This window comes from Phaseolus vulgaris, chromosome 11, assembly GCF_000499845.2.
Source record: "Phaseolus vulgaris cultivar G19833 chromosome 11, P. vulgaris v2.0, whole genome shotgun sequence".
Classification (NCBI taxonomy): Eukaryota; Viridiplantae; Streptophyta; class Magnoliopsida; order Fabales; family Fabaceae; genus Phaseolus; species Phaseolus vulgaris.
The window spans coordinates 49,302,852-49,328,171 of NC_023749.2; the positions used below are offsets into that span (position 1 = coordinate 49,302,852).

The 25,320-nt window shown below is 27.2% G+C and overlaps 2 protein-coding genes across 3 annotated transcripts; both read right to left on the reverse strand.

Annotated features, from left to right (window-relative positions):
* Positions 1-750: 750 nt before the first annotated feature.
* Positions 751-7,438, reverse strand: LOC137808377 (uncharacterized). Of its 2 annotated transcripts, none has more exons than XM_068609568.1 (22): positions 7,080-7,438; positions 6,632-6,789; positions 5,978-6,057; positions 5,743-5,829; positions 5,577-5,627; positions 5,369-5,486; positions 5,095-5,151; positions 4,918-4,982; positions 4,698-4,781; positions 4,570-4,620; positions 4,427-4,489; positions 4,175-4,221; positions 3,982-4,051; positions 3,797-3,859; positions 2,942-3,031; positions 2,813-2,851; positions 2,450-2,677; positions 2,259-2,344; positions 2,035-2,083; positions 1,875-1,955; positions 1,667-1,760; positions 751-1,225 (listed from the first exon to the last, which is right to left on the reverse strand). In XM_068609568.1, exons 2-22 carry the CDS (start codon positions 6,747-6,749, stop codon positions 1,023-1,025), a joined length of 1,824 nt encoding a protein of 607 aa, XP_068465669.1. In that variant the 5' UTR covers positions 6,750-6,789; positions 7,080-7,438; the 3' UTR covers positions 751-1,022. The 2 variants fall into 2 exon arrangements, with proteins under 2 accessions (XP_068465669.1, XP_068465590.1); XM_068609489.1 differs by having other exon boundaries at positions 7,111-7,431.
* Positions 7,439-22,398: 14,960 nt separating this feature from the next.
* On the reverse strand, positions 22,399-24,154 carry LOC137827958 (non-specific lipid transfer protein GPI-anchored 14-like). The gene is made up of 3 exons (XM_068634347.1): positions 23,698-24,154; positions 22,943-23,044; positions 22,399-22,710 (listed from the first exon to the last, which is right to left on the reverse strand). Exons 1-3 carry the CDS (start codon positions 24,038-24,040, stop codon positions 22,565-22,567), a joined length of 591 nt encoding a protein of 196 aa, XP_068490448.1. The 5' UTR covers positions 24,041-24,154; the 3' UTR covers positions 22,399-22,564.
* Positions 24,155-25,320: the final 1,166 nt, after the last annotated feature.

Consider the following 25,320-nt stretch of genomic DNA (forward strand, 5'->3'; position numbering starts at 1 on the left):
TTTCAAATTAAGTATGATTGGACAAAACCAAGAAATAACTCTCTTACACAAAATCAAAAAATTCTATATATGATTATATGTGTAATAGCATCTCCTATACTAGGAATATGAATATAAAACCTAATAAAACATAAGAAAAGTAGTTAGTGTGTAATATTTGTCTTCTTTTTGTTAATAATATCCAAGTAGGTTTCTTAGAGAGTTCTTTTCTTGATTGTGTAAATCTCAAGTGACAACAGTTAAGTTAAAGAGTTTTGGTCTTAAGGTTTTTTTATCTTGTAAAGTAGCTCAGAAGTGGCAATTCTTCATACTTGTTTATCTCAGAGAATTTAAGTAGCAAAAAGTTCTTTCTAATTCCTTACCATCTTGAATCCTTTTTCTTTTGTGACTTCCGCAAAATTAATATCACAAGTGAGAAGGGTCTTTATAATTTTCCACCTTGGCCTAAAGGATCTAATTGTAGAAATCTTCTCATTTGCCTTAGCACACAAGGTCTTCTGCCTTGTGGAATTGGTTACAAGACAAAGAGTTAAGGTGAAAAACCAATTCCATCTTTTTCTTAAAAATGTCGAAGACCAAATCATTGATTCTAAAATATAATAACTAAGACCAAATTTGACCACAAATATAAAGTGTAAAATCAAATTTTGCTCTGTTATTCTCTCCTTAAGAAAATCCAAAGTGACAAAATAAACCATGGAACAAAGGATCATCCCTCGATTATTCAAAAACTACAGAACAAAACTAGAATGGAAATCAAGGTGGCTTATGGAGATTGATAATGATAGGCTACAAGCATGTTTTGATATTCATTGTGAACAAGTATGATGAACAAGCTTTGTGGCCTATATGGTTGGAAATATAAAAGCTGTTAAGACTCAAAATTTGCTTGATATGCTGGAGAGAGAATTCCCTAACCAACTACTAAGTCCACTAAAAACTGTACAAGCTAACCGTGGACAAAATTGTCACTGGAGAAAATCAAACCCCACATATTTTGTAAGCAAAAACAACCAAGTTGATTAACAGCTACCATCCACACACACCCCATTGGCAGTTGTACTTGTATATACACCATTTAAGGGACTATTGGGAGACTTGAACCCATTTCCATTGTGTGTTTTCAACATTGGTGAGTGTGAACCAAGTATCCCTTTTGGTAGCTTGGTGTTATACCCTTTGCTTGCTGCCACAACTGTCCTATCACATGCTGCTGTTATTAACCCTGTCACAACAATGAGGGATTGTTTAGTTAGTTAATTCAATGTCTCTTCCTCTCTCAGATAACTCATTCAACACAACAATGTGAATGAATAAACAGATTAATACAAATATCAAAAGTTACCAATTAAATGGAGCACAAGAAAGGTATTCAAAGAAGTAATATTAGTATATTATTGTTGTACTTTCCATTGTAACTATTAATTATACTAACTGAACTATCCTAACCACAAATTCAGTTAAAGGTGATGACACTAAAGACAATGTTTTTGAAGCAAATTCGTAGATTTCTCCACCCTAGTTTGGAACTTACCAAGATGCAGATACCCTGCTTAATCAATGGCAATAAATTCAATATATGGTTCAGCACTAAAGAGGATTGATATCAGCAATAACCATGGCAAAATGGAAGAAAAATAAACAGGAAGTAACTCTGGAAAAATACCTAGGAACAATGGAGAAGGTTTCCCTGGTCTTGACTTAAACTCTGGGTGAAATTGAGCACCAATGAAGAAAGGATGGCTAGGTAATTCAACTATCTGCATTTGTATAATTCGCATTCACATAATAATGAAAGGAGTGAGTCTATGTTTAATAATTGTGGCAATTTCAAGATTAATGCCTTAAGGGTTTAATCAATCAAAGGCACACACCTCCATGCGCTTCCCTGTTTCATCTTTGCCAACAAAAGACAAACCAGCACTCTCGAGTTGTGATATCAAGTCAGGATTAACCTGTACAGCAAGGCGATTATTGTATGCATGATTCAATATCTTTCAGATAAAGGAAGCTTCTACAAGTAACACGATTTACCTCGTATCGATGCCGATGTCGCTCATCAACAAAGTGTGCATTGCCATACCTAATAAAAACATAATATTATATGGCTTCTATATCAATTTTTTATGGAGACCAATATGATACCATCTGAACTAAACTCCTAATATCAAACTTATAAACAAACTTTACGGCTGGAGCCTTTTATCAGTGTTATCCTACAGGAAATGACAACATATGAAATACTTGTTAATCCTTACAACTTGGCCGATTTGCAGTCAGCAACGTGAAAGTAAGTTCTCCTTGAACCGAGACGCATGGTTCCCCCCATATGAGTCTTTGAACCCTATTGATGTATAATACAAAGTTACAAACCATCTTAACTAAATTTACCAAGGAAGAATATTATCACAATATGAATAGAGTAAAATGGGTGTATCAAGAAATATACTTCTGGCATAAATATGACACATGGGTTTTTAGTCTTGGCATCAAATTCTGTGCTATTAGCATCATGAAGACCAAGAACCGATCTTGAAAACTCAATGACAGCAATTTGCATCCCCAAGCAAATGCCTAGAAATGGAACACTATTTTCTCTAGCATACTTGGCAGCAAGAATTTTTCCTTGCACTCCTCTATCACCAAATCCTCCCGGAACAAGAATGCCATTAGCACCCTGCAATAAGAGTTCATTAAGGGAACATCTCAAGATAATCTACATCTACATTCCAATACATTAATGATCAATAAGAGCATTGACACAATTAAAGCATTTAGTCTAAAACAGTCCAAATGGTAGCACAGAACAAACCTTCAACAGAGCCCAAGCAGCTTTATGTGCATCAGGATCCTGCAAGAAGTAAACAGATCATCAGAGATTTGGCATAAAGTAAAACAAAACAGTTAGATGACTTGCAGAAAAATGGAAAGATATGTCCACCTCCTTAGATGTATCATCTTCAAGATTTTCGGCAGGAACCCAGTCCACAACAAGCTTACGGTTGCAGGCAACAGAAGCATGCAAAAGTGCCTGCACAAAAGGACAAAGAACATCAGCCTCTGCAACATTATAGTTCAAACATTCCTTAACAGTATGGTTCATATCAAATTCACTTGAATAGGGAAATTCAATACATACCCAAAGATTCAAAATCAAACTTACGTTATGTACATGCATTTTGAGATATAACAAGTCATTGGCTTATCCTCAGAAATATTACATCCTTTTAAACGAAAGAAAAAAAACACTGACGGAAAAAGCAAATGAGTTCATCTATAAAGAATAGTAATAAAGAAAGATAGCATATTCCATACAGGAAAATACAAATTTGATATGAAAAAACTTTCCCTGGTGTTTTTACTCAAGTAAATCTGTAAATATGTTTACTCACTTTGCTCCTGACATCAAGAATGGAGTTGCACAAGAAAACATAGCATATGAAAGAAAAAGCAATTCAATATCTTTTTTGTGTTTGTAATTCATAATTTGTCATTAGTCCTATGTTATAACTCCCTATAAATGCTGAAAATCTGGGGGGCTTCCTTTTAGCCCTTTTTTTTACTTTTCCTTATTTTCTCAAGGTTCTGTTGCTTTGTCTAGGTATATACCAAATCCAGGTTTCCATGCATCAGAATCCTAGGGTGATTAGATACCCATTGCTGATTACATTATTGCAGATCAGTAATCACAGGTTGAACAGGACAAAATTTAAGAGTTAGTTGTGCCTTTATTATCAAATTCATGTCCTGAACACATTTTGCAGATATTGCAAAGATCACTGGCAAATTTTCATACCTTAAGTACAGAAAGATATGCATCTGAAAGATTTGTATATTTTCCCACCATTGCAATTCTAACCTGTGAAGAAAAAAATAGTTGAGCTCAGTACTAGCCACTACTCAGTGCTAAATATTGAAACTCACACTGATGAAACATACAAGGTTTTTGGAGGATGTTACATCAGGAATATTGAAACTTACAGATTCGTGAAATTTGTCATATACTTTTGTTGTTGCAATCCACTCCTTAAAATTGGGCTCTGTAGCAACACTGCAAATAATAGGAGGACCATAAAGATTAGCGGAATCACAGAACTGCTTGAGTTAACTGCCATCAGCATATAAATATGATAAAGATGTACACTAAAATAAAGAATAAGTTTGTCAAACATACCCTCGCAGGTTTAATGTTTTTAGGATTGCCTCATGTGCCTTCTGGTCCTATTAGTAAAGATATCAAAAAGGAAAAAATTTTGTTATTATATGAATTACATTGCTTAATAAAAAATAATGCAATTCAACTGTCAAGGAAAAAATATACGTAAACCACAAGCTAAACAATTTAAAACTTCACAAAGATGGTTCTAATGATACAATAAAGACAACCACAAAAAGCAGTTTCATAAAATATCACAGAATTACTCACTCTTAATAGCAAAGGAATGTGCCAAATATTTGGAACATCATAGAGAGTAAGTATGCTTGAAGACTGCACATGGAAAAGTTTCCTTTGAGTATGCAAGGAAATAAAGATAACAAGGTGAAAATTGTCAACATTTGTATCATTACCGGAACATGACAAAATTGAGAAAGTTTTTCCTTAACATTGTCATCAAGTTCCTGTAAAAGACAGAGAAAGCTACGATCAAAATGTGGAACCAACATGAAAAGAAAAAGTTAAACAGCAAAAGACAGACCTTTGAACTGCGACAAGCAAGAAGATTTGGAGTCAACCCTAACCCTCTAAGTTGGCGGACACTGTGCTGAGTTGGCTTTGTTTTCTGCAATGCAATAACGATCCCTATCTATTTATTAACTGTGCAAAATATATCTAAATCTAAAGACATTTATTTCTAGTTTAGTTCTAACAAGGATGAATAAAAATGATTCACTGATAGCAAACAGTTTGCACTATACCTGTTCACCAACAACATTGAGAACAGGGACCAGGCTGACATGAACCAAACAGAAGTTTCCGGGGCCTAGGAAAAGGAAACAGTCAGATAAGCAACACTACTTTGCTGAAGTACACCCAACAGAAATTAGTCAATATAATTCAGTAGAATATGAGGCATCAGGCATGACAATTATTACCTACTCGGTACGAAAATTGGCCAAGTGCTTCAATAAAAGGCATAGACTCAATATCCCCTACATTAAAGAAAAGTCATTTGATTAGCATTGAAAATATGAAGGCTCAAGCATTTGCATAGTACTGCTACAGTCCTACTTTTGAAGTAAGAAATTCTGGTTTGACCCCTTCCATGATTTTTAAAATTAAAATATGAATAATACGGATAGTGTTATAATACTATTGAAAATCAAATTCTAGTTTAATAAAAAATATATTAAAAAAATATTAATTTACCAATAGTTCCACCCAACTCAATGACACACACATCAGCTGGGCCTTCTTTTCCATCAACAGGTATCTGTGCCACACGCTCTATCCATTCTTGGATGGCATCAGTAATATGTGGAACAACCTACCAGTACAAGAAAGATGAAATCAGAACCAAGACGCATTCAACCCATCACAAATATATTTGGAGATGAACACAGAAGACTAGATGTACCTGCACAGTCTTGCCAAGATAATCTCCTCTTCTCTCCTTTGCAATAACAGACTAAAAGGCATTCAAAATAAAAACAAAACATTAAGAATTCATGCACAATTAGGAAGATAAACTAACTAATTTCAGAAGACATTTTAAAAGGGAAAAAAATAGACAATTTACTAACCTGGTAAATTTTTCCAGTTGTGATATTATTGTCACGAGTTAATTTGAGGTCCAAGAAACGTTCATAGTTTCCAAGATCAAGGTCAACCTTTAACCAAATTGCAAATAAGACATGAATGAAATGGTATCCTTTTACTATAACTGAATTCAACCACAAGATTGCATATTCGCATGATAATGGCCAATGGTTCAAAGAAATGAGTACATGGCATATAAAAGATGTCAGGTAATATTACCTCACCGCCATCATCTAAAACAAACACTTCCCCATGTTCAAAAGGAGACATTGTTCCTGCATCAGTGTTCAGATAGGGATCTGCAAGAGATAGATAAGTTTAATCACAACTCTAATTGCATAAAAACAAATATTATTTTGCATACCAAAAACAGTTTCACAACAAAAGAAAGACCAGGCTTTTACAGCATAACCAACTTAAAAAACACAAGGCAGCCATTTCATCTATGCCAGCACAGATACATAAAAAAATACTATCTCTCTCGGTTCCCCTTGAAATTTACATTGCCATTCACCATTTTCAATTAAGGTATGTTCAACTTATTTCAAATAAATAAAAAGATTATTCATAAAACAATAATAATCAGTTCAGAATCATGCATGCAAACTGTGACAAAGATCAGATGCTAGAAAGAAATAAACTCACCATTACATTGTTTGGATATTTTAAAATAAAGTAAAAGACATTAAAAGAAAAAGTAATTTCATCCCATATGTACAAAAAACATATTTTTCTGCTGAATTCCATTCCTTCTTGTTTCAAACAAAAAATGCAACCGGCAAAACCACTCCCATTCCATTCCATATTTCTTTATATTCCAAGAAATGGAAAAGAGTGACAATTAAATCCAAAAAAAAAAACAAAAAAATATACCAATCTTGATAGAAGTAACTCGAAAGCCACAAGCCTGAAGGAGCACGCCAATACTGCTTGCAGTGACTCCTTTCCCGAGTCCACTCACAACACCACCTGTCACCAACACGTACTTCATTTTTTCTCTCTGAAACGAAACCCCTCTTTTGCTGTTTCTCCTACACCACATGCAAACACACACACGTCAGTACCCACAACACAAAAACAACGTCAGACTCAAACCCAACACAGTGCTATCGAATTAATCAACCATTTCTAAGATCCACCACTCAGCCAGAAAACTACCAAAACCAACGAAACCACCGCCACCACCAACAACAAAAACATTCCACGAAAATGCAAATACGAGATGACAGGACACACACACGGCAGTGACATTGCACAGAAATGACCCACATGCAGAACCAAACAACCACGAGAAAAATAACGAGAAAGACCGAAACTTTACACGAAAAGAGAAGATGGGTGTGCGTGAAAACCTTAGATGGCAATGAGGGTGGTAGCGAAAAGGGGTATTTTGTATCCTCCGGTGGGAGAAAAAGAAGAAGAAAAAAAGGGTATTGGTGAGAAAAGTTTGAAGGGTTGGAATCTGAATCAGGGATGGGAATGGAGAAGTGTTGAGAAGAAATGCAAGAGAGAGGAAAGAGAAAGAGAAGGTTTGAGCTTTGGAGTGGGAAGGAATGCGTGATGTGTGAATTGGTTGAACCCTTTTTCTTTCCCTCTCTGCAGCCACTCTTCTCGTTTTTCTTCAGGCGGCGGGTGAACAACCAGCCTCCCTCCCCCTCTTTTTCAATTTATATAGGAACCAAAACCCACAAAAATCAATTTAATTAAATACAAATAATAATAAAAATTACTTTTTTTTATTATTTTTTAAAAACTATGAAATAGTATTTGTTTTTTCTCACCAAAAGTTAAAGAAAAAAAAAATCATTTCTCTTTCTTAAATGTGGTTAAGAATGAGTTACAAAAACTTGGTTTAGTTTTGAATTTTTGTCTCATTATAGTTAATTATTAACCTTTTAATAGCTCAAAAAACTTCTTACCCTATTATTTGGGTTTGCTTTAGTAGAATAAAAGAATATTATATTTTTTTAAAAATTCTAGTTTCTGATTTTTCTTAAAATAGTTGTTAACTTTTCACTTTTACTTCTTTTATTTATTATATAAAATATTTCTTTGTTATTTTGTTTCTTTATTTACAATTAGGCATGATTTTATTATGTTTCGTTTTGTTTGTACAAGGTTAAAATCTCTTGTTTTGCTTTTTGGATATTAATAATGACAAAATAAATTTACTATTATTATTTTTATTTGAATATTTTTATGTCATATCATTCGTTTTGATTTTATATTATTTACAATATTCATTATACTTTACTAGAATGTTTTGATTTTATATTATTTACAATATTTATTATACTGTATCAGAATTATACTTTAACGCGCAATCTTGTTGATGATGGTAAATATATTTTTATTTTTGTTATGTTTAAGGTTTTTGGGACTACAGTGTGTATTTTAACTCTATATTTACTTATTTAAATATTTTATTTCTATTTTTAAAAAAATATTTTTAATTTGAATAAAAATGTTGTAAGAAATAGTATGAGATTAATATTAAATACACAATATATGAAAATATATAACAAGTAAAATCAAAATAATTAAAATAGTTTATCCGTGTGCAAATAGTTATGAAAATTTACAATTAGAAATACCTTCAAGATATATTTTATTAATTAAAAATTAAAATTTATATAAAAAAATATTATATTAACATATCTACTTCAGTCATATAAACTATTAACTTAATAAAAAAGTTAACAAAAATAAGTAAAATATTTTTTTAAAATTACATTAAATAAAACTTTACAATGTTAAATCTACAAAGTAAATTGTATTTTAATTTTTTTTTCCAAAAATATGTCAAAATTTGTGTTAGTTCCTACATTTTAATTTGTTTACACAGTCAACATCATTAATATATCTTTAATTGATTATTATAAAATTGGAACAGATCATGGGCAATGGTTGTGATTGAATGATTATGTAAAAATATTTTACATTATAGTGTACAGAGTATTTTTAAAATGTGAAAACTATACCTAATTTTTAATAATAAAAAAATTAAACGGTTTATTTATAAATAAAATGAACGTTAATGAATAAAAATGTATTTTATCTTATGCAGTTTGTTTATTTTTTACTTAAATATGTTTAAAGTCATAACGTATAAGTTTTAAATATTTTCTTCACTTTTATCTAATAATTAACTTTGCTTTAAGTTTATAAAAAAAAATAGTCTTTATTTATATTTTTTTATTATTATTATTTACATATATTTTTAGATTAGATTGTTGTTTTGGTCTCTCAAATTATATTTTATAATATATTAACATGTTGTGTCAATATGCATAATATAACAAATTTGATACATGTACTTTTAAACATTAAATATGTGTTTCAGTTTAACAAAAATATAAATAATAAAATTAAAAAAAATAATGTCATAAATTTAAAATTTATTAAATACCAAATTTTGAAAAATATATATTAAATATTCAAAAAAAAAAGTCATAGTCAAATTTAAAGTTCATTTAATTCTTAATTCTTTTATAGTTTTTTAATCGAGATTTGTAAGATTCATGGTGAAAAATTTAGGTAATTTTATAGGTTATAAATTAAATTCCTTTTCATAGTTATATATAGTATACTAAATAAATGTGTGTGTTTTTTTACATTCTTATGTTGAATAAAATCTGATGTTTTTCTTAAAATATTTAAATTGTTATACGAGAGATTGTTTTTCCCCTTTCATTCAAAAAAAAATAAAATATTGTTGCTATTTATAGTAGATATATATATTTAGAGATAAAAAAAAAAATTGTGTTAGTGGACGAATACATTTATTAGACTATTTAGCATGAACAAAACTTTATACGCTCAAAGATTATCATGTACCAAACATTGCTAGAATCAAATAAACAATTCAGGTTATTTTTGTTATCATTAAAATATAAACTTCACATATGATCTTCTAGTCATTAGGCCATCTAGTGGGTCATAAATCGTCGAGTATCTCAACAAACCGTTTATAGGCCGTCCAAGATCTCAACAAATCAAATGCATGTTATGTGAACTAGGTTTAGCTTTTCCGATAATTTTTGTTATCGTCAAAACAAAATAATATAAACTCCACATATGATATTTTGGTATTAGACCGTGTAATGGTTCAACAAATTGTCTAGGGAAGTGCATCTTAATTGTTAATTGTTCAAAGTAATTTGTCAACTTTGACATCTCCTAGAACACTCATATTAATCTCAACAGATACTAATACATAATCCATCAGAATCACTCGTTGGTAAACATTTACTTCAACTTTCCATGTCAGAGTGATTTCTTGTATTTTTTATAACAAGTGTTTAGAACTTCATTCAACTTCTCATCACCTAGTATCTTAATCTATGTAATCAAATAATTAATGAAGACAAAATATTTTATTTTTTTAATAAGTTTTATGTTGGTGAAAACAAGCAAAATACACAAGAAAAGAAAGTTGAATGGTGTATTTAAGCTTTTCAAAAACTATGACAAAGCAAAGTTTGATAAATATGGACAAACGAAGTTTAAAACTTTATAGACGCATTGTCAAAGAGTTTCTCATAAGATATGCATTTCACGAGACTTATTAGACGCAACTTCAAATTTAAAAAACGGACTGTTAAAATATTTTTTAAAATTTATTTTCGCCACACACATTCACCAATTACTTATAGATTAATAGAGTTGAAAAAATATTTACACAAAATATTTTTATACTGAAGATAATTCAGATTCTAGTTATCAACAAGACATTTTTATACTGTTTCATACTCCATCGTTATCAACTTTATTTGTATTCAAAACTATATTTATATCATCAAATCAAAATTTATCCCTTTGACTCAAAATCCCATCAACATTAATACTCAATATTTGTACTTCAACATACAATCTTACCTCAAAATCATTCAATCTCTAATTAATGCTCAATATTTGTAACTTTAAACAATTTTATTTTTTTTATAAGAGTTTGGGAAGAAACCTTGCAAAATGTACTCTTAAAATTATTTTATCATCATCATACTTTAAGAGCTACAAAATGAAACTAAACCTAATATTTTAAAATCATGCACTAAAAAAATGTAGAAAACCCTAGTATTTTTGCTTCCATGTCATCATTCTTGTTCCCAATGCATTCAGCATGGAATCATCATATAAAGTTGACATCACAAGAAGACGACAGCACGGATGCATCTCGAAGTGTGGAAATCAACATGCATTGGCTCAGTTATGAACAGATTCCTCAGCAAGGACCATTTCAAAGTTCTAGAAAATAGACACTTTTGTTTCACTTTTTACTAACCTTCAATGTCATTTTTTCATTACAGTAGATAAACCCTAAAAAGGTATGCATGGATGCCAAGTGTTACACCTGCAATGGAGGTTGATTCGGCACCGAACAGATTCCAAATTTGTTTCAACATGACAGAAGACTTTCTTTGGTCATGCTTCTGCAATGGCAATCACAGACAACTTTCTTGGTTCTGCAATGGCAACAGTTGCAGATGTGGTTGCTACACACTCCAATGGATGCATGTGAATTAGTGCATGCTGTTATTATATAGGGTTAATGTTTGTAATAACCTTAATATGTAGTTTTCTGTTTCTCTGGTTTCTTCACACTAACTCACCTTGTGTGAGCACTTATAAAACAAATAAAGAAAATGGGAAAGAGAAAATTTACTTCTTCACAAATTTAAAATAAAAAAAATTTAGATATGTTTGAACAAACTTCTTCAAAAAACCCTAGAAGAGAAAAGTAAGAAAATAAATAAATAAATGAGCTTATTCATAAATTAAAATTAACTTACATATAATCTCATTTGTGGAATCTCTTTCTTGTAGTTTTTTGAAATTTTCATTTTTAATTTGTCTATAAATTAGTTTTAAATTATAATAAAATGTATTTTATTTTTATTTGTTGATACTTCTTATGAAGAAGTTTATCTAAACATATATTCAGAAAGTTTATAAAAATAGTTTTTGAGTAAACTAATTTTAACCATTTTTCCTTTTAATTTTTCCTGTTTGAAAGGTGTTTCTTAATAAATTTGTTCCAACAAGTTTATTAAACATTTTGTGTTAATCAAATATACCCTTGAGTAATATTCACTAAATATAAAGAGAGTGAGAACATTATATGTGATTAAGTATTGCATTAAAAATAATATTTATTTTATAATAGATCAAAAGTATAATGGACTAAGCTTATTTTTACATTTAGTTTCCTAAATATTTTAAGAAAGCTTGCTTATAGTTTACTTTAAATATGGAAATTTTAAGCAAATTTAGATTATAAATTTAGTAGCAAAAACTTTTATTGTTAATTAGACACCAATATTTAGAAATCATTTAATAATAATAGAAACTAATTTAGAAACCAATTTTTTTTGTCACTAAAACGGTCTCTAATTTAGTCACTATAACAATTAATTATTTTTTTTATCTAAAAATTAGTTTCTATTTTATGATTTTCTTGAAATATTCATTATTCATTCATATTAGTTATAACAGCACACAATAAATCATTAATATAAGCATAAAAATATATACTTGAGAAATGATCTTATAATTGAAATTAGTTGTGACATTTTTTTTCTTCTTTAGTCATAACTCCACATAACTTTTAAGTTGTGTTGGCTTGTTCCTCTTAATGCTAAGTCATTACTTGTTCCCTTAAGTTGTGTACCATCATTAACCATTGATGTAAGAGTATTATTATTGTTTATGCCAATGTTTTTATCCTTGTAAGTGATGTTTTATTTTCTTGCAAACAACTTCTATACTTCTTTGACTATGTCACAATATTCTTTATTGGGAGATACATTGTATGTCATTGTAAGAATTTTAAATACCAACTTTTGATACCTCCATGTGTTTGAAAGTTTAAGATCATTTCAACTCCTCCAAAAATATGTATAATGATACAATAACCTTTTCTTGTCCACCTCTTAATAATGTATTTCTCACGAAAAAACTGACTATTTTGGAACACCTCCAATGCATAACAACAAAGTATGACAATTGTTTCAAATTTCCTACATCTTTAAGAATTAAACATTGTAACATAATCAAATAATACTTTCCAAAATCTTTCACGATTGATCCTTGTGATGATAATTCAAACAAGAGAAACATTTATTTTTTTATGATATGCAACAAACTAGAAAATAAAAGCTCTTGTTGGAACTTTTCGAAAATTACTTTCAAATAATGTATGGGTGTAAACTTCCCATATTTATATAAATATTTAAAATATCTCATATTGTTATGCAACTAGCCTATGATGAGTGACATACTCGCTAATTAGGTTGTTATAACACTTCTTCTCAACAACCTGTTCAGAGTTTTTTTATATATATAAATAAGGATAAGAAGGTACTTGTTGAAGATGGAGATGAAGAAGGAAAAATATTAAATACAAAAAGTAAGGCAAAGAAATAAAAATAATAACTTTATAATTGTAGTAATGAGCAACCAAATTTAGAATTCAAATAATTGGTAGTGTAGAATAAAAAATTATAATGTTTTATGATTGTCGGTTGAAGTAACTTTTTAATATTATTAAATTTGTGCAATATTTATCCCATTTTAATTATTTTTCAATGTAAAGCTTAATATTACTTAATATATATATATATATATATATATATATATAAAATTATCTATTATTTGTATTTTTAAATATTATTTTAAATTTAACTACAAGAAAATCATTACATAGAAATTAATTTTGGAGACAAAAAATAATTAGTTGCTATATTGACAAAATTAGATACTGAGACTAAAAAAATTATTGGTATCTAAATTAATTTCTATTATTGGTAAATAATTTATAAATTAGTATCTAATTAGATACCAACTTTAGAATCTAAATAATTATCTAAATAATTGCTAGTTAAAACTTAGGTAACTAATTAGATACAAATTTAAAAATTATTTATCAATAATAAAAACTAATTTAGATACCAATAATTTTTTTAGTCTATAAAATAATATCTAATTCAGTCACTTTGAAACTAATAATTTTTTGTCTCTAAAATTGTTTATATTTAATAATTTCCTAGTAGTGTTTGAATTAATATATTTAATTTACAGTTAAAATAAAAAATAATAATAAATTTAACTTCAACCCCTGATTTATAAAATCATTATTTTTATGAAATATATTTTGAATCAAGTAGTTTAAAAAAATAAAGTTTTGACTAATTATTAGTATAATACTCAATATTATTATTATTAAAGAATTGAACAATATAAAGTTACATATTAAACTAAAAAGAGTAATAGTTTGAAGAGTAAAATTAATAAATGATAATATTCGAATAGTAAAGAATGATATTAGGTTAGTTAATTTCTTTAATTAATATTTATTATGTATTGTCTTTAATTTGAATTAAAAATTTAGAATATATATTTAGATTATTTAGATTTTAAGATTCAAAGTCTTAGGTACTTAGAATAGGCATGTGGACCCACATTTCAAACTCATGTCAGAAACAAGAATCTATACCAGAAATACATCTTTGTTCAAAAGATTCAAAGATTCATTTGTTACTCCAAGTTCATGCATTTAATACAATAACATGTATAGCAAAATAATTTGGGAAACCATAGAAATAGCTAAAAAAAACCTCAAATATACCCAAATATTAATAACATGTCTCACCTAATTTGGAAACTTAAGTACCTCTTATTTTAAAACACATATTATTCTTGCTAGTGTTGTAACGTATTTTTTTAAAAATAATATAATATAGTAATTTATTTAACTTAATTGAAACTATTTAATTGAGCTTTTAAGAATAAAATAAAATTGTTTTATAAAATAAAATAAGGTTAGATTTATGGAGAGGAGAAACCAATTTGCACTAAGTTTGAGTTTGATTTTTTAATTTTAAATCTAGGTTATTTATGAGTTTATAAATAGGAGTTAAGTATTTTTCTTTTTCATTATATATTTATTCAAATTTTATTCTTAATAGAAATTTTAGGAGAAACAATATGTGATAAGAAAATAAGACTCTTAGATTATTGATTTGCATATCAAAGTGTTAAATATCATCACTCTAGGTAAGATGGAGAGTGAAAAATATCACGAGTATAAATGTTATGTGAATTGTGAATCTTAAAATTTGTAAGATTATATTATATTATAAATTTAAGTTTTATGAGCAATCAAAGTAATGACTTGTAATATAAATTAATTTTGATTTGATTATTGATTTATTATGTAAGTTATGTTTGTGGGTTGGTTACGAGGTTATTGTATATTCTGCACATTAGAATTTTAGGGTTTAAAAGTTAGTATCGAGATATATGTTTATATTAAAAATAAAGTTATAAGTTTGTAATAATAATTTTAACACGCACTCTATATATGTATTTAATACCACAAAATTATTAAATTAAAATCAATTTTAAAGATAAAAAAATAATTAGTTGTTATATTGACTAAAGTAGAGATATTTTAGAAATTATAAAACTTTTTTATTTCTAAATTAATTTATATTATTTTTAAATAGTTTATAAATTGATATTTAATTAGTTACAAAGATTTTAACTACCAATTATTTAAATTCTAAATTTTGTAGAAAAATCTTGATAGTTAATTAGATACTAATTTAAAAACTATTTAACAATAATAGAAATTAATTTAGAAATCAAATTTTTTTAGCCTCTAAAATAGTTTCTAATTTACTCAATATAACAACTAATTATTTTTTTCTATAAAATTAGTTTTTATTTAACAATTTTTTTTATAGTGATTGTGTAATGTACACAACAAAGAGAAATTGCAAAAGAGGTTGTTTATCTATACAGGTGTGGCTTTGAATGTTGGTGGAATAGAAGTTGGAGAATATATTTTACCTTTAAGAATTATGACCTATTTATGCATTATTTTAACTAATGACATTGGTTTAACTAAAAAAAAATATGTAGAACTCAAGTTATGATATTTTAACAAGAAAATATCAAATTGTCAAAATTAAAGTAAAAAAATATATTTTCCCTACATAATAAACAATTGAACTTTGGGATGAACATAAAAAGTTGTAGATGATTGTATTAGCTTTTGTAAGAAAAATTATAATTTTTTTTCTGTTGTTTGTTTAATAAATTTTCAGTTTTTTAAATAAAAAATATATTTAATTTTAAATAAGTATTTTTTATTAATTAATTTTCTTATTTATTTTAAGTTTAATCACAATAATCCGTTATTTATTTCTCTTTCTTCTCTACCGTTTCCATTCCAAAATATTTATGGATTTAAGTTTTTTTACAAGAATTAAAAATAACAATAAATACTTCATTATTAAATCATTTTATTAAAATAACTTCACACTCTCAATAAATACATTTTTATTTGTTGCAAACATATACATTAATGTAATTTATTGAAAAACAATTTAAAATATTACAAGAAACTAAAGTAGAGATCATTTTAAAAACTAAAAAATTTGATTTCTAAATTAGTTTCTATTATTATTAAATAGTTTTTAAATTGGTATCTAATTAGCTATCAAGATTTTTGCTACCAAATTTAGAATATAAATGATTGGTAGTTAAAACTTGGGTAACTAATTAGATACCAATTTAGAAACTATTTAACAATAATAGAAACTAATTTAGAAACAAAAAAATTATTTTAGACTCTAAAATGATCTCTAATTTAGTCACTATATAGTAACTAGTTATTTTTAGTTTCTAAAATTGATTTCTATTCAATGATTTTCTGGTAGTGATAGTAAATTTGAAATTTTTTTAAATATTAAAATTACAGTCAATTCAAAATAAAAGATAATAATTATTTGTTAATATGATCTTTCTCTTTTAATTAAGAATATTATGGTTTAATTATCATTAATGTTAGTGACATTATGAATTGTGCTTAAAAAAAAGTAATTGAATACTAAGTGTATTAGGAAAGAGAAACACTTTTAGTATCCAAATAAATAAAAAATTGTGTACTAAGAACTGATTTAATAATTGTTAAAAACAAATATTTTTTTTTAATTTGACTGTTAAATAATAAAATGGATACATTAATAATAACAATAGAAATAAGTGGGTGGAAAATTGAATGACCTAAATGAAGTTGTGAGTAAGTTGATCAACACCACATGATGAAGGGGTAGCATACTTGCATTCAATGATGGAGTGGCCATTGATAGGTTACTTATGGCCAAAGTGTGGGTAAAAGTAAAGCAATTGAAGTTGTTGTTATTGGTTGAACTATTCATTATTAATTGTTCATTATTTTATAAATTGTAACTAATTGTTAATTCAATATTAATTGAATAATTAGTATAATATAAATTATTATAAATTTGTCTTGAATTTTAATTATTTTAATCAAAGTTAGTTTTATCTTGAATTTTATTGATTAAACAATTAAAAATTTGTAAGTTTTAGAATTCTTTATGAATATGTATAGTTTATCTATGTATTGTTTTTGTTAACCTATAGGTTTTAGTCTAGTCCTTCGATATTTTTATTTTTTATTTTTTTTAATAATATTTTTTTCGTGTGATGACAAATGATTGTTGTTACTTGAGGTGTCAACATAACTGAGATATTAATTTGCATAGTAATGCCGAATATATCTTAAAAATAAGTAAAGAAAATAGATATTTACATATTAAACTAATAAATTCTTCTCTTATATATTTCACCACATAAATAAAATCAAGAAAACGTACCCTTAATGAAAAAAAAAAGTTATTAAATGAGTATAAAAAAGATTCTTAGGTTGGTTAAAGAAAAAAAAAAGTCTATGATGAGGATAATACTTCAAAAACACATTTGAAACTAAAATATTTAAATAAATTGAAATAAAATTAACAAAAGAATCTCTAAAAGTTTAGTGTTTTTTTTCTATCAATTTGGGACTTTCCCTTCATAAATAAATAGTATATAAGATTTATATTATTTTTTTAGGACATCTATCTAGTTCAGGTCAATTTTACTTAAATTTTTTATGATTATCTTAACTTTTCAATTCTATGACAGTTGGTGATAAATTTTAGTATAAAAGAAATTACAATACGCATAGAAATAATTGTTGTTGACATCTAAATTTTTTTTTGTTTTTTTAAATTATTTTAAATTTAATAATATTCAAAGATTGATTTTTGAGAATACATTATTACATTGTTAATATTTTTTTTTTTATCCACATCAATCTTTTAAGTTTGTTAATTACTGACAAAGACTCTTCTGATAAGTAAGAAAATGTAATAACCATTGACATCAATAATATTATAACCACCTACTTATCTTTATTTATTAAGAATATGAGAACGTTCATACTTTATTTATTAAATTGGTAGGATTAATGGAGATAAGTGATACTCTTAACTTGGTTAAAATAATACTAAAATTTGGTTATGTTTGAATATTTTGTTTTAAATTTTTAGATTTTGATTAGTTTTCTCATTTGAGTTGAAGCTTTCTTTAAAATAAGGAGATATAGGTAAGAGAAATTATTTATGTTTTGATAGAATCTTAGGACAAATAATTTGGATATGAAGATGATTTGGTCACAATATTTTGAGAATTTTATGTAGGATTATGTGTTGTTGAACATGATTTTTTAATATTTGAGTTTGAGATGAGACTTTTATAGTTTAAATGAATGAAATTTGTTGTGTATTATCATTTTTGTGTTATATTATTGTATTTGAGAGTTGTATTTATTAAATTGATTTTGGATAAAACCTTCAAAATAGGTTTGTTCTACTATAGAGGTTGATTCACTTATATTTTCGCTTAATCAAAAATAACATTGCAACTAAAACTTTTATTTGGCAAGATTTTCGCTCAAGCTAGCCAAATTTTGTTCAAACTAAAATATTTTTTCTCAAGCTGAATATTTTTGGTAAAATTGAACTAGTATAAAAGTTTTTGTATCTTTCTTCTCATCCTTGTCTTTCATTCTTTAGTCTTTGATATATTTCTTTCTTTAGTTTCTATACTCAAACGTTTTAAATTGATTGATCCAAGAAAGTTTTCAAAAGTATTGTGAAGATTAATTCAGTAAAATATTGATTAAACATCCTAGATTATCTCATGTAGTATATTGTCTGATAGTTCAATAATGTTTTATGGTACATAGTTCAATAATATTTTATGGTACAAGACCGTTTGGTAGTTCAAGAGCGTCTAATGGTGCATGATCATCTGTCTTGATCAAATTATCTATCTTCATAGCAACAAAGAGTATTAGATTGTCTATCGCACATCAATTATAACTTCATGATCTATTATCAGAGTTCGTTTGGTTTGACGTTTCGAGCTCAAAAGTGAAACATTATATTCACATATCTTTTCCAATCATTTAGGCATGATTTACAAAAGTTGTTTTTTATAGTTATTTTTCTATACAAATAGGATATTGTATGAACTACTGTAAAAAGACATAGAGTTGACAATTTATTGTGAGAGAAACCTTGAGTTGTAATATTTTCTATTAATGAACTACTAATTGTGGATGTAGACTGAAGTTAATTAACACTTTAATTGAACCACGTTAAATTTCTCTATGTGATTCTTCATTTACTCTTTCTATTTAACCATCTAACTATTCATATAAATACTTCTTTATCATCTTTTACTTGTTTGTGTGGTGAACGATCTGGTGAATTTGTGAACTATTTTATGAAAAACTAGTGCGATGAGCGTGGAGCGAGGAAACTCAAAATCATTATGACTTTCACAAAGTATGAGATTGAGAAATTCACTAACTTGAATGATTTTAGGTGATGACGGTTAAAGATGTGTGCTCTTTTGATTCAACATAGTCTCCTTGAAGCTTTGGAAGGTGAATCCAAACTTGATGTAACCGTGATTGAGAAGGACATGAAAACATAGTTGGAAAAAGCTCATTAGTCTCGAAAACAATGTATTAATGCAGATATCGAATGATAAGACTTCATCAGAACTATGGACGAAACTTGAAAGTTTGTACGTGACCAAGTCCTTAATGACTTTGTATTTTCACAAGTGTTGTACTCGTACAAAAATGAATAATAAAAAAGCAATTAGTGAACAACTAGAAAAATTTAATAATTCTTGATTTTGAAAATTTTGTCATTACTTAGTTGAAGATGAAAATGTTGTTATTAAATTTAAACAAAAAAAACCTCAATGATTATAATAAAATTTCTTAGGTTGATTTAAGAAAAAAAAACTTGAAAACCACTTTTGAAATGAATATATTTAAATAAATTAAAATAAAAATAACAAAAAAAAAATCTGAAACAAGTTTAAGATTTTTCTTACCAATTTGAAACTTTCCATTCACTATAAGATTTATATTACTTTTTACGATACCTATCTGAAAATGTTTATATTTCATTTAACCAATTTTGTAAACAAGCTTGTAGAATTGAAAAATATTTTCGTATAAATTAAAATTATTTTAAAAAAAAACTCATTGAAATTGTAACACTCCAAAAATACATATAGCTATTACAATACAAATCCTACATGTTTATATACAAGCTTAGAGTTTTTCAAAAATTTCCTAATACATGATTAGGACTTATAGAAATACAAATGTTTACAAAATAAGGTTCAAAAGAACATCCTAAAGCCCTTCAGAACCTCCGTTGTATGATCATCTGTTTATGTACATAGTACAATCATCGCAGTTCGCAACACAACAAGAAAAGCAATAGTAAGCTAATGAAAAGAAGTTCCATAACAAACTTAATTCATGCAAAAAGAACCATTCAGACTAATAATTTATAAACATTTTTTTAAATAATGTCATATATAATTTCAATACTAATTACATCGTTCATATAGACCACATATAGATTTATTTTCAATCATAATCATTGGATTTCATTTCAATCCATAACACTTTGATTTCATTTCAATCACACTGAATAGACATGAATCCATCATCTTCTGAAAGACTCATTAAGTATGCTCCTACTAGAGACTAACATCTGATCCAAAGATTATTATCAACGAATCAAAGAGAAAGGATCAATGTAAGTTCAAACATCCAATACCGATTGTCTACAGCAGAACCTGGTGAGTATGAACTCCCTCTCAACTTCTCACCACCTGATATCTTAGTTTATATGACTTTGATCATTAGGGAAGCTAGAGGATCTCTGTTAAAGATAGACTCTTCATACTTAATGTCATTAAATAACAACTCATATATTATCCCAAATGTATGACACCAATTTCATACAATTTTCATTATTCATATATAATACATATAATTCAATCACACAACATTTAAAAATTCATACCATTCAAGATTTTTTCCAACATAAAAAACAATAGTTAACTTTCAAAGTATCAAATTATAATATTTATACATGTTCACACAACATAAAATCAAACAATTTTATCAAATAACATCCCTACAAGAGAAATTGAAACTTGGGACCACGTGTCTTCCACATTCAGATCTTCTAACCTAGGGTACTATTGAAAGTTAAAGTTAGTTTCCCTTACCTTAATTGCTTGCTTTCCAAGCAACTTCTAGAATTTTACCCCCTCAGTCTGAATAAGCTTCAAGATTTAAGGGCCTAATGCAAGTTATCCAAACATAACAGAAATTCAATATATAGTAGAATAAGTTCAGAGGATTACTCTTCTCAACTAACTCCACCAAGATTGATGACCAAATCCTAAGGAAAAACAGAGAATAAATGATCTTTAGAGCAAAAATGATAAAATATGTTTTTCGTTTCTATGGTATAATGTAAAATTAATTTTTGTTTCTAGTCCAAATTTTAGACTTTCTGAACGCTTGTAGTAAGAAAACTATTTGAATAGGTCCTCACCAATATTTTTTCATCTTGAAATAAACAAATTTTTAATAGTTTTCTTACTATAAATATCTAGAAAGTCTAAAGTTTAAACTAAGAAAAAGAAATCAATTTTATAAAAATACAAGAAAAAAAAATTAATCCTAAAAATATTGCAAAGAGATAGATATCACCAACATACTTCAAATTACAACTATATGGTCACAAAAATAAAGCTGTTGATATGCCAAAGATACATAAACATAAGCTCTTGATATTCTTACTTTTAAAACTTTCCCAAAACAATTTTGATTGTACTAGGATTACTGCTCAATGATCTAAATTATTTGTGTGCCATCATTTCGTCATGATTTTACTTTGAATACTTTAAGTTATTAAGAAACGAAGAAATTCATATTTTATTATTCACATCAACTCATAAATCATAAGATTTTTAAGTACATTCAAACAATAACATTGTTATACACAAAAGAGACCAAATATATAAAGTATTTTTTCTAATAACGATTGCATTAACTATTTCGAGAATGTATTTCAAGTGATATAATCTTAATACATTAGACAAAATATTCTGTTAAATATACTCGATTTCAATAGAAAGACTCTCACATCAATTACAATGGTTTTTGTCTTTAGATAAACTTTTAAGAAACATTTATGAAAAAGAAAAAAATTAAAATAATTTATCCATGAGTTTAAATTATTTTTTTTGTAAATTATATGGAGAAAAAAAAACTAATTTCATTTCATTTTTTAAAAATGTTTATAAAGAAACTTATTAAAACATGTTTTAAGCCATTAAAGGATTTAGTTAAGGATAACCATAAACATAAGAAAAAAAAGAATATGCACACACACCTATTTAGTTTCATTAACATGAATTTCATATCTTCCATATTTTTTATCACAACTTTTACAATAATTTGGAGAGAAAAACAATTACACCATACTTGGCATATTTTTATAGTAAGTAATAACATGAGTGGTACACAAAGGGAGAGAAATGGAAGTGTCAAAGTGAAAAAATTCAGCACAAAAGCCCAGTTAAAGCCCAAACTTGAAGCCCAATAAGCAAAACATTTAACCTAAAAAATCTATTTTCTTTGCAGAATGCATCATTCTTCTGTGGGGTACTGGTTGTCTGGTTGCTTGAAGTATTTGCTCCAACTGCAGCTGCATCATAATCACACTTCCATTTATTAAAAAACCATTACTATTTGGACAAATTTCTTCTAAAATATTTTTAGATATTTTTTTTCTTAAAACTTAAAAATAAGTTAATTTGCAAAAAATACTTCTTTATTTATTTTTTAATCTGCATACAAATTAATTTAATTTATAAAGAAGTTTATTTAAACATGTTCTTGTTTAACTAGCAACCAAAGTTTGAAGTCAATTTCATTACCTGAAGAACTTGGTGCAGGACTTGTGCCATTTTTGCTAGAGCCTTTCTCCAATTGATAAAAAACTTGAGCCTCTTGTGATTTGGGATCCATGTGCAAGAGTTCTGCTTCCATTGAAACTTTACTATTAGATCAAGTTTTTAATTTGATAAAGAAGTATGAAACTAGCCCTTTGCTTCCTTTCTTTAAAGATAGTTACTACACACATTAATAAAATCACCAATTTAGTTCCCAAATACAATATTATTTTAACATGCATTTCTTAGTGAAAGAATATAAGTAGAGAAAAATAAAATAGATTTTATATAAGTTAAAAGATAGAATATTATTCTATAAAGTTTTCTTTTGTATTTTTTTTCACTGGTTTCATCTATTCTCTATGTTTATATACACTTTTTTTTTTCTATAGTAGGTTTAATGTAATGATATATAATTATGAAATTTAGGGTTTAGGGTTTAAGATTTAGAATTTAGAGTCTGAAAAGTTCGTCTAACTTAGAAATATGATTGATGAAATTTAAAATGTTCTTCTAACTGATATGTGATTGATAGAGTTTGAAGTGTTTGTAAGTGATAGAGTGTGTCGCTGATAATTACGTCGTGTTTGGATGGTGAGAACTCTCAACCACATGGATAGTTTAATGTGCTCATCGACGTCTAATCCTGAGATGTCTCAGATTTCGTAGTAATATCTAACCTAAATTTTATAAAAATAGTTAAAAGATAAGAAATTAGGGTTTTAGAGATAAAATGTTACCAGGGCACTTGGAAACATTGACAGGGGAATTGCAAGCAGTGGGGAGGTTCAAAGCCAAAGTGACATTAATCTGCAAACCACTCAAGTCAGGATCATTGCGATCTTTGATAATCACACACAAACACTTTTTGTTGTTCTTCAGCAGTTCCTTCAGACCACTGCAGCAATCTGGAGTTGGAGCATGTGCTTGACCTCCAACATAGGGCAAACATGTTGCTAGCCCTACCAATTGCTGTGTGCATTCCTCTTTCTCCTTCGATGAATCTCCCATTGCAATGCCAACCACCATTGTTGCTGCCAACAACAACTGTGCCATGGCTTTTCCTTTCTTCTGGTAGAACATTTTGTAGACTGTTGAGAGAGATCAGAAAGTCTTTAGTGAATGTAAGAGAATGGAAAAGTGCTTAAATATTCAGAAAGCAATATGTTGTTGGTGAAAGTATATGTATATAAACATAATAAAACATACATATATATATATATATATATATATATATATATGTGGTGCTTGAGTACTTTTTGGAACTTTACTAAAATGGGGTTTTGCTTTTTATATGATTTGATTATTCAGTTTGTCTAACTATATGTAGATTTTTAAATATATTTCTAAATTGTTTTTTGATTACATATTATATATTTTTGATTAAATTTTTTAAAAAAAATAAATTGACCCTGATAATTTGAAGTTAAAAATAAAGTCAAGAATATATATATTTTTTAATTTAAAGAGCCAATTGAAAGAAATTTTACTAGCCAGCATCCTAACTAGTCAAATATTAAAAAGAGAAAAAAAAAGCCATTAGAAATTATGAGAACTTATTTAAAAAAACTATAAAACAGAAAGCTTATCTTTATACATCCAAGAAATTCACTTTTAATTTCTTAATCAGTATGGTTGAGATGGTTAACATTATCTTTAAAAAAAATTAAAAATTTGTAAACAATTTGAAGACAAAGTAGTTCAATTCCTCCATTTCATAATCATTGTTGTCCTGATTTTTTTGTCATGTCAAGAAAATTAGTGTATGAACTTATTTTATAAAATTAATTGTTATCATTGAGCCGCTTCTAGTTTCTTTTGTTTGTTGTTATAAGATCAAGAGAAATATAAATAAGAAGTAATATGTTAAAAATAATGAAATTTTTTATTATGTGTGGTTTGTGTAATAAATTAAAATGTAATGAAAATACATTATGTTAAGATAAGATTAGCATTATGATTAAGATTGGACAAACAACAAAGAATAAGAAATGCTAGTTATAAATTAATGTTCCTTTTAATGTGTAAAAGCAAGAAAAAATGGTGTGAACAAAACCACAAAAGTGTATTAACTTAGTGGGTCACTTCAACAACCCACTATGGCAAATGATGAATAGAAACTATAGTGGCTTCTAGTGGCATGCGTGGATGACAAGTGGCAACAAAACATGATATCATATTCTCCTTTTGGTGACTTCATATTCATTATTACAACCCTTCTCTTCTTTCATTTTTAGGCTATAGAGAAAAATGTCTTCTACTCATTCAAAAGAAGATTCAAATCTTTTATATTTAAAAGCATACGAGTGTTTGAAGTATGAAATGAAAGTATGCTTTAAAAAGATTGTTTTTATTTCTCTCAA

Excerpts from the sequence above, each read along its gene's own strand:
- LOC137808377 (XM_068609568.1), bottom strand. The coding sequence starts at position 6,749 with ATGAAGTACGTGTTGGTGACAGGTGGTGTTGTGAGTGGACTCGGGAAA. Across the intron at positions 6,058-6,631 it reads AGTTACTTCTATCAAGATTG|ATCCCTATCTGAACACTGAT; the intron begins GTATATTTTTTT and ends TATCTCTTGCAG. Across the intron at positions 4,983-5,094 it reads CCAATTTTCGTACCGAGTAG|GCCCCGGAAACTTCTGTTTG; the intron begins GTAATAATTGTC and ends TCCTTTTCCTAG.
- LOC137827958 (XM_068634347.1), bottom strand. The coding sequence starts at position 24,040 with ATGTTCTACCAGAAGAAAGGAAAAGCCATGGCACAGTTGTTGTTGGCA. Across the intron at positions 23,045-23,697 it reads CAATGTTTCCAAGTGCCCTG|AACTCTTGCACATGGATCCC; the intron begins GTAACATTTTAT and ends CAATGGAAGCAG. Across the intron at positions 22,711-22,942 it reads TCCTGCACCAAGTTCTTCAG|CTGCAGTTGGAGCAAATACT; the intron begins GTAATGAAATTG and ends ATTATGATGCAG.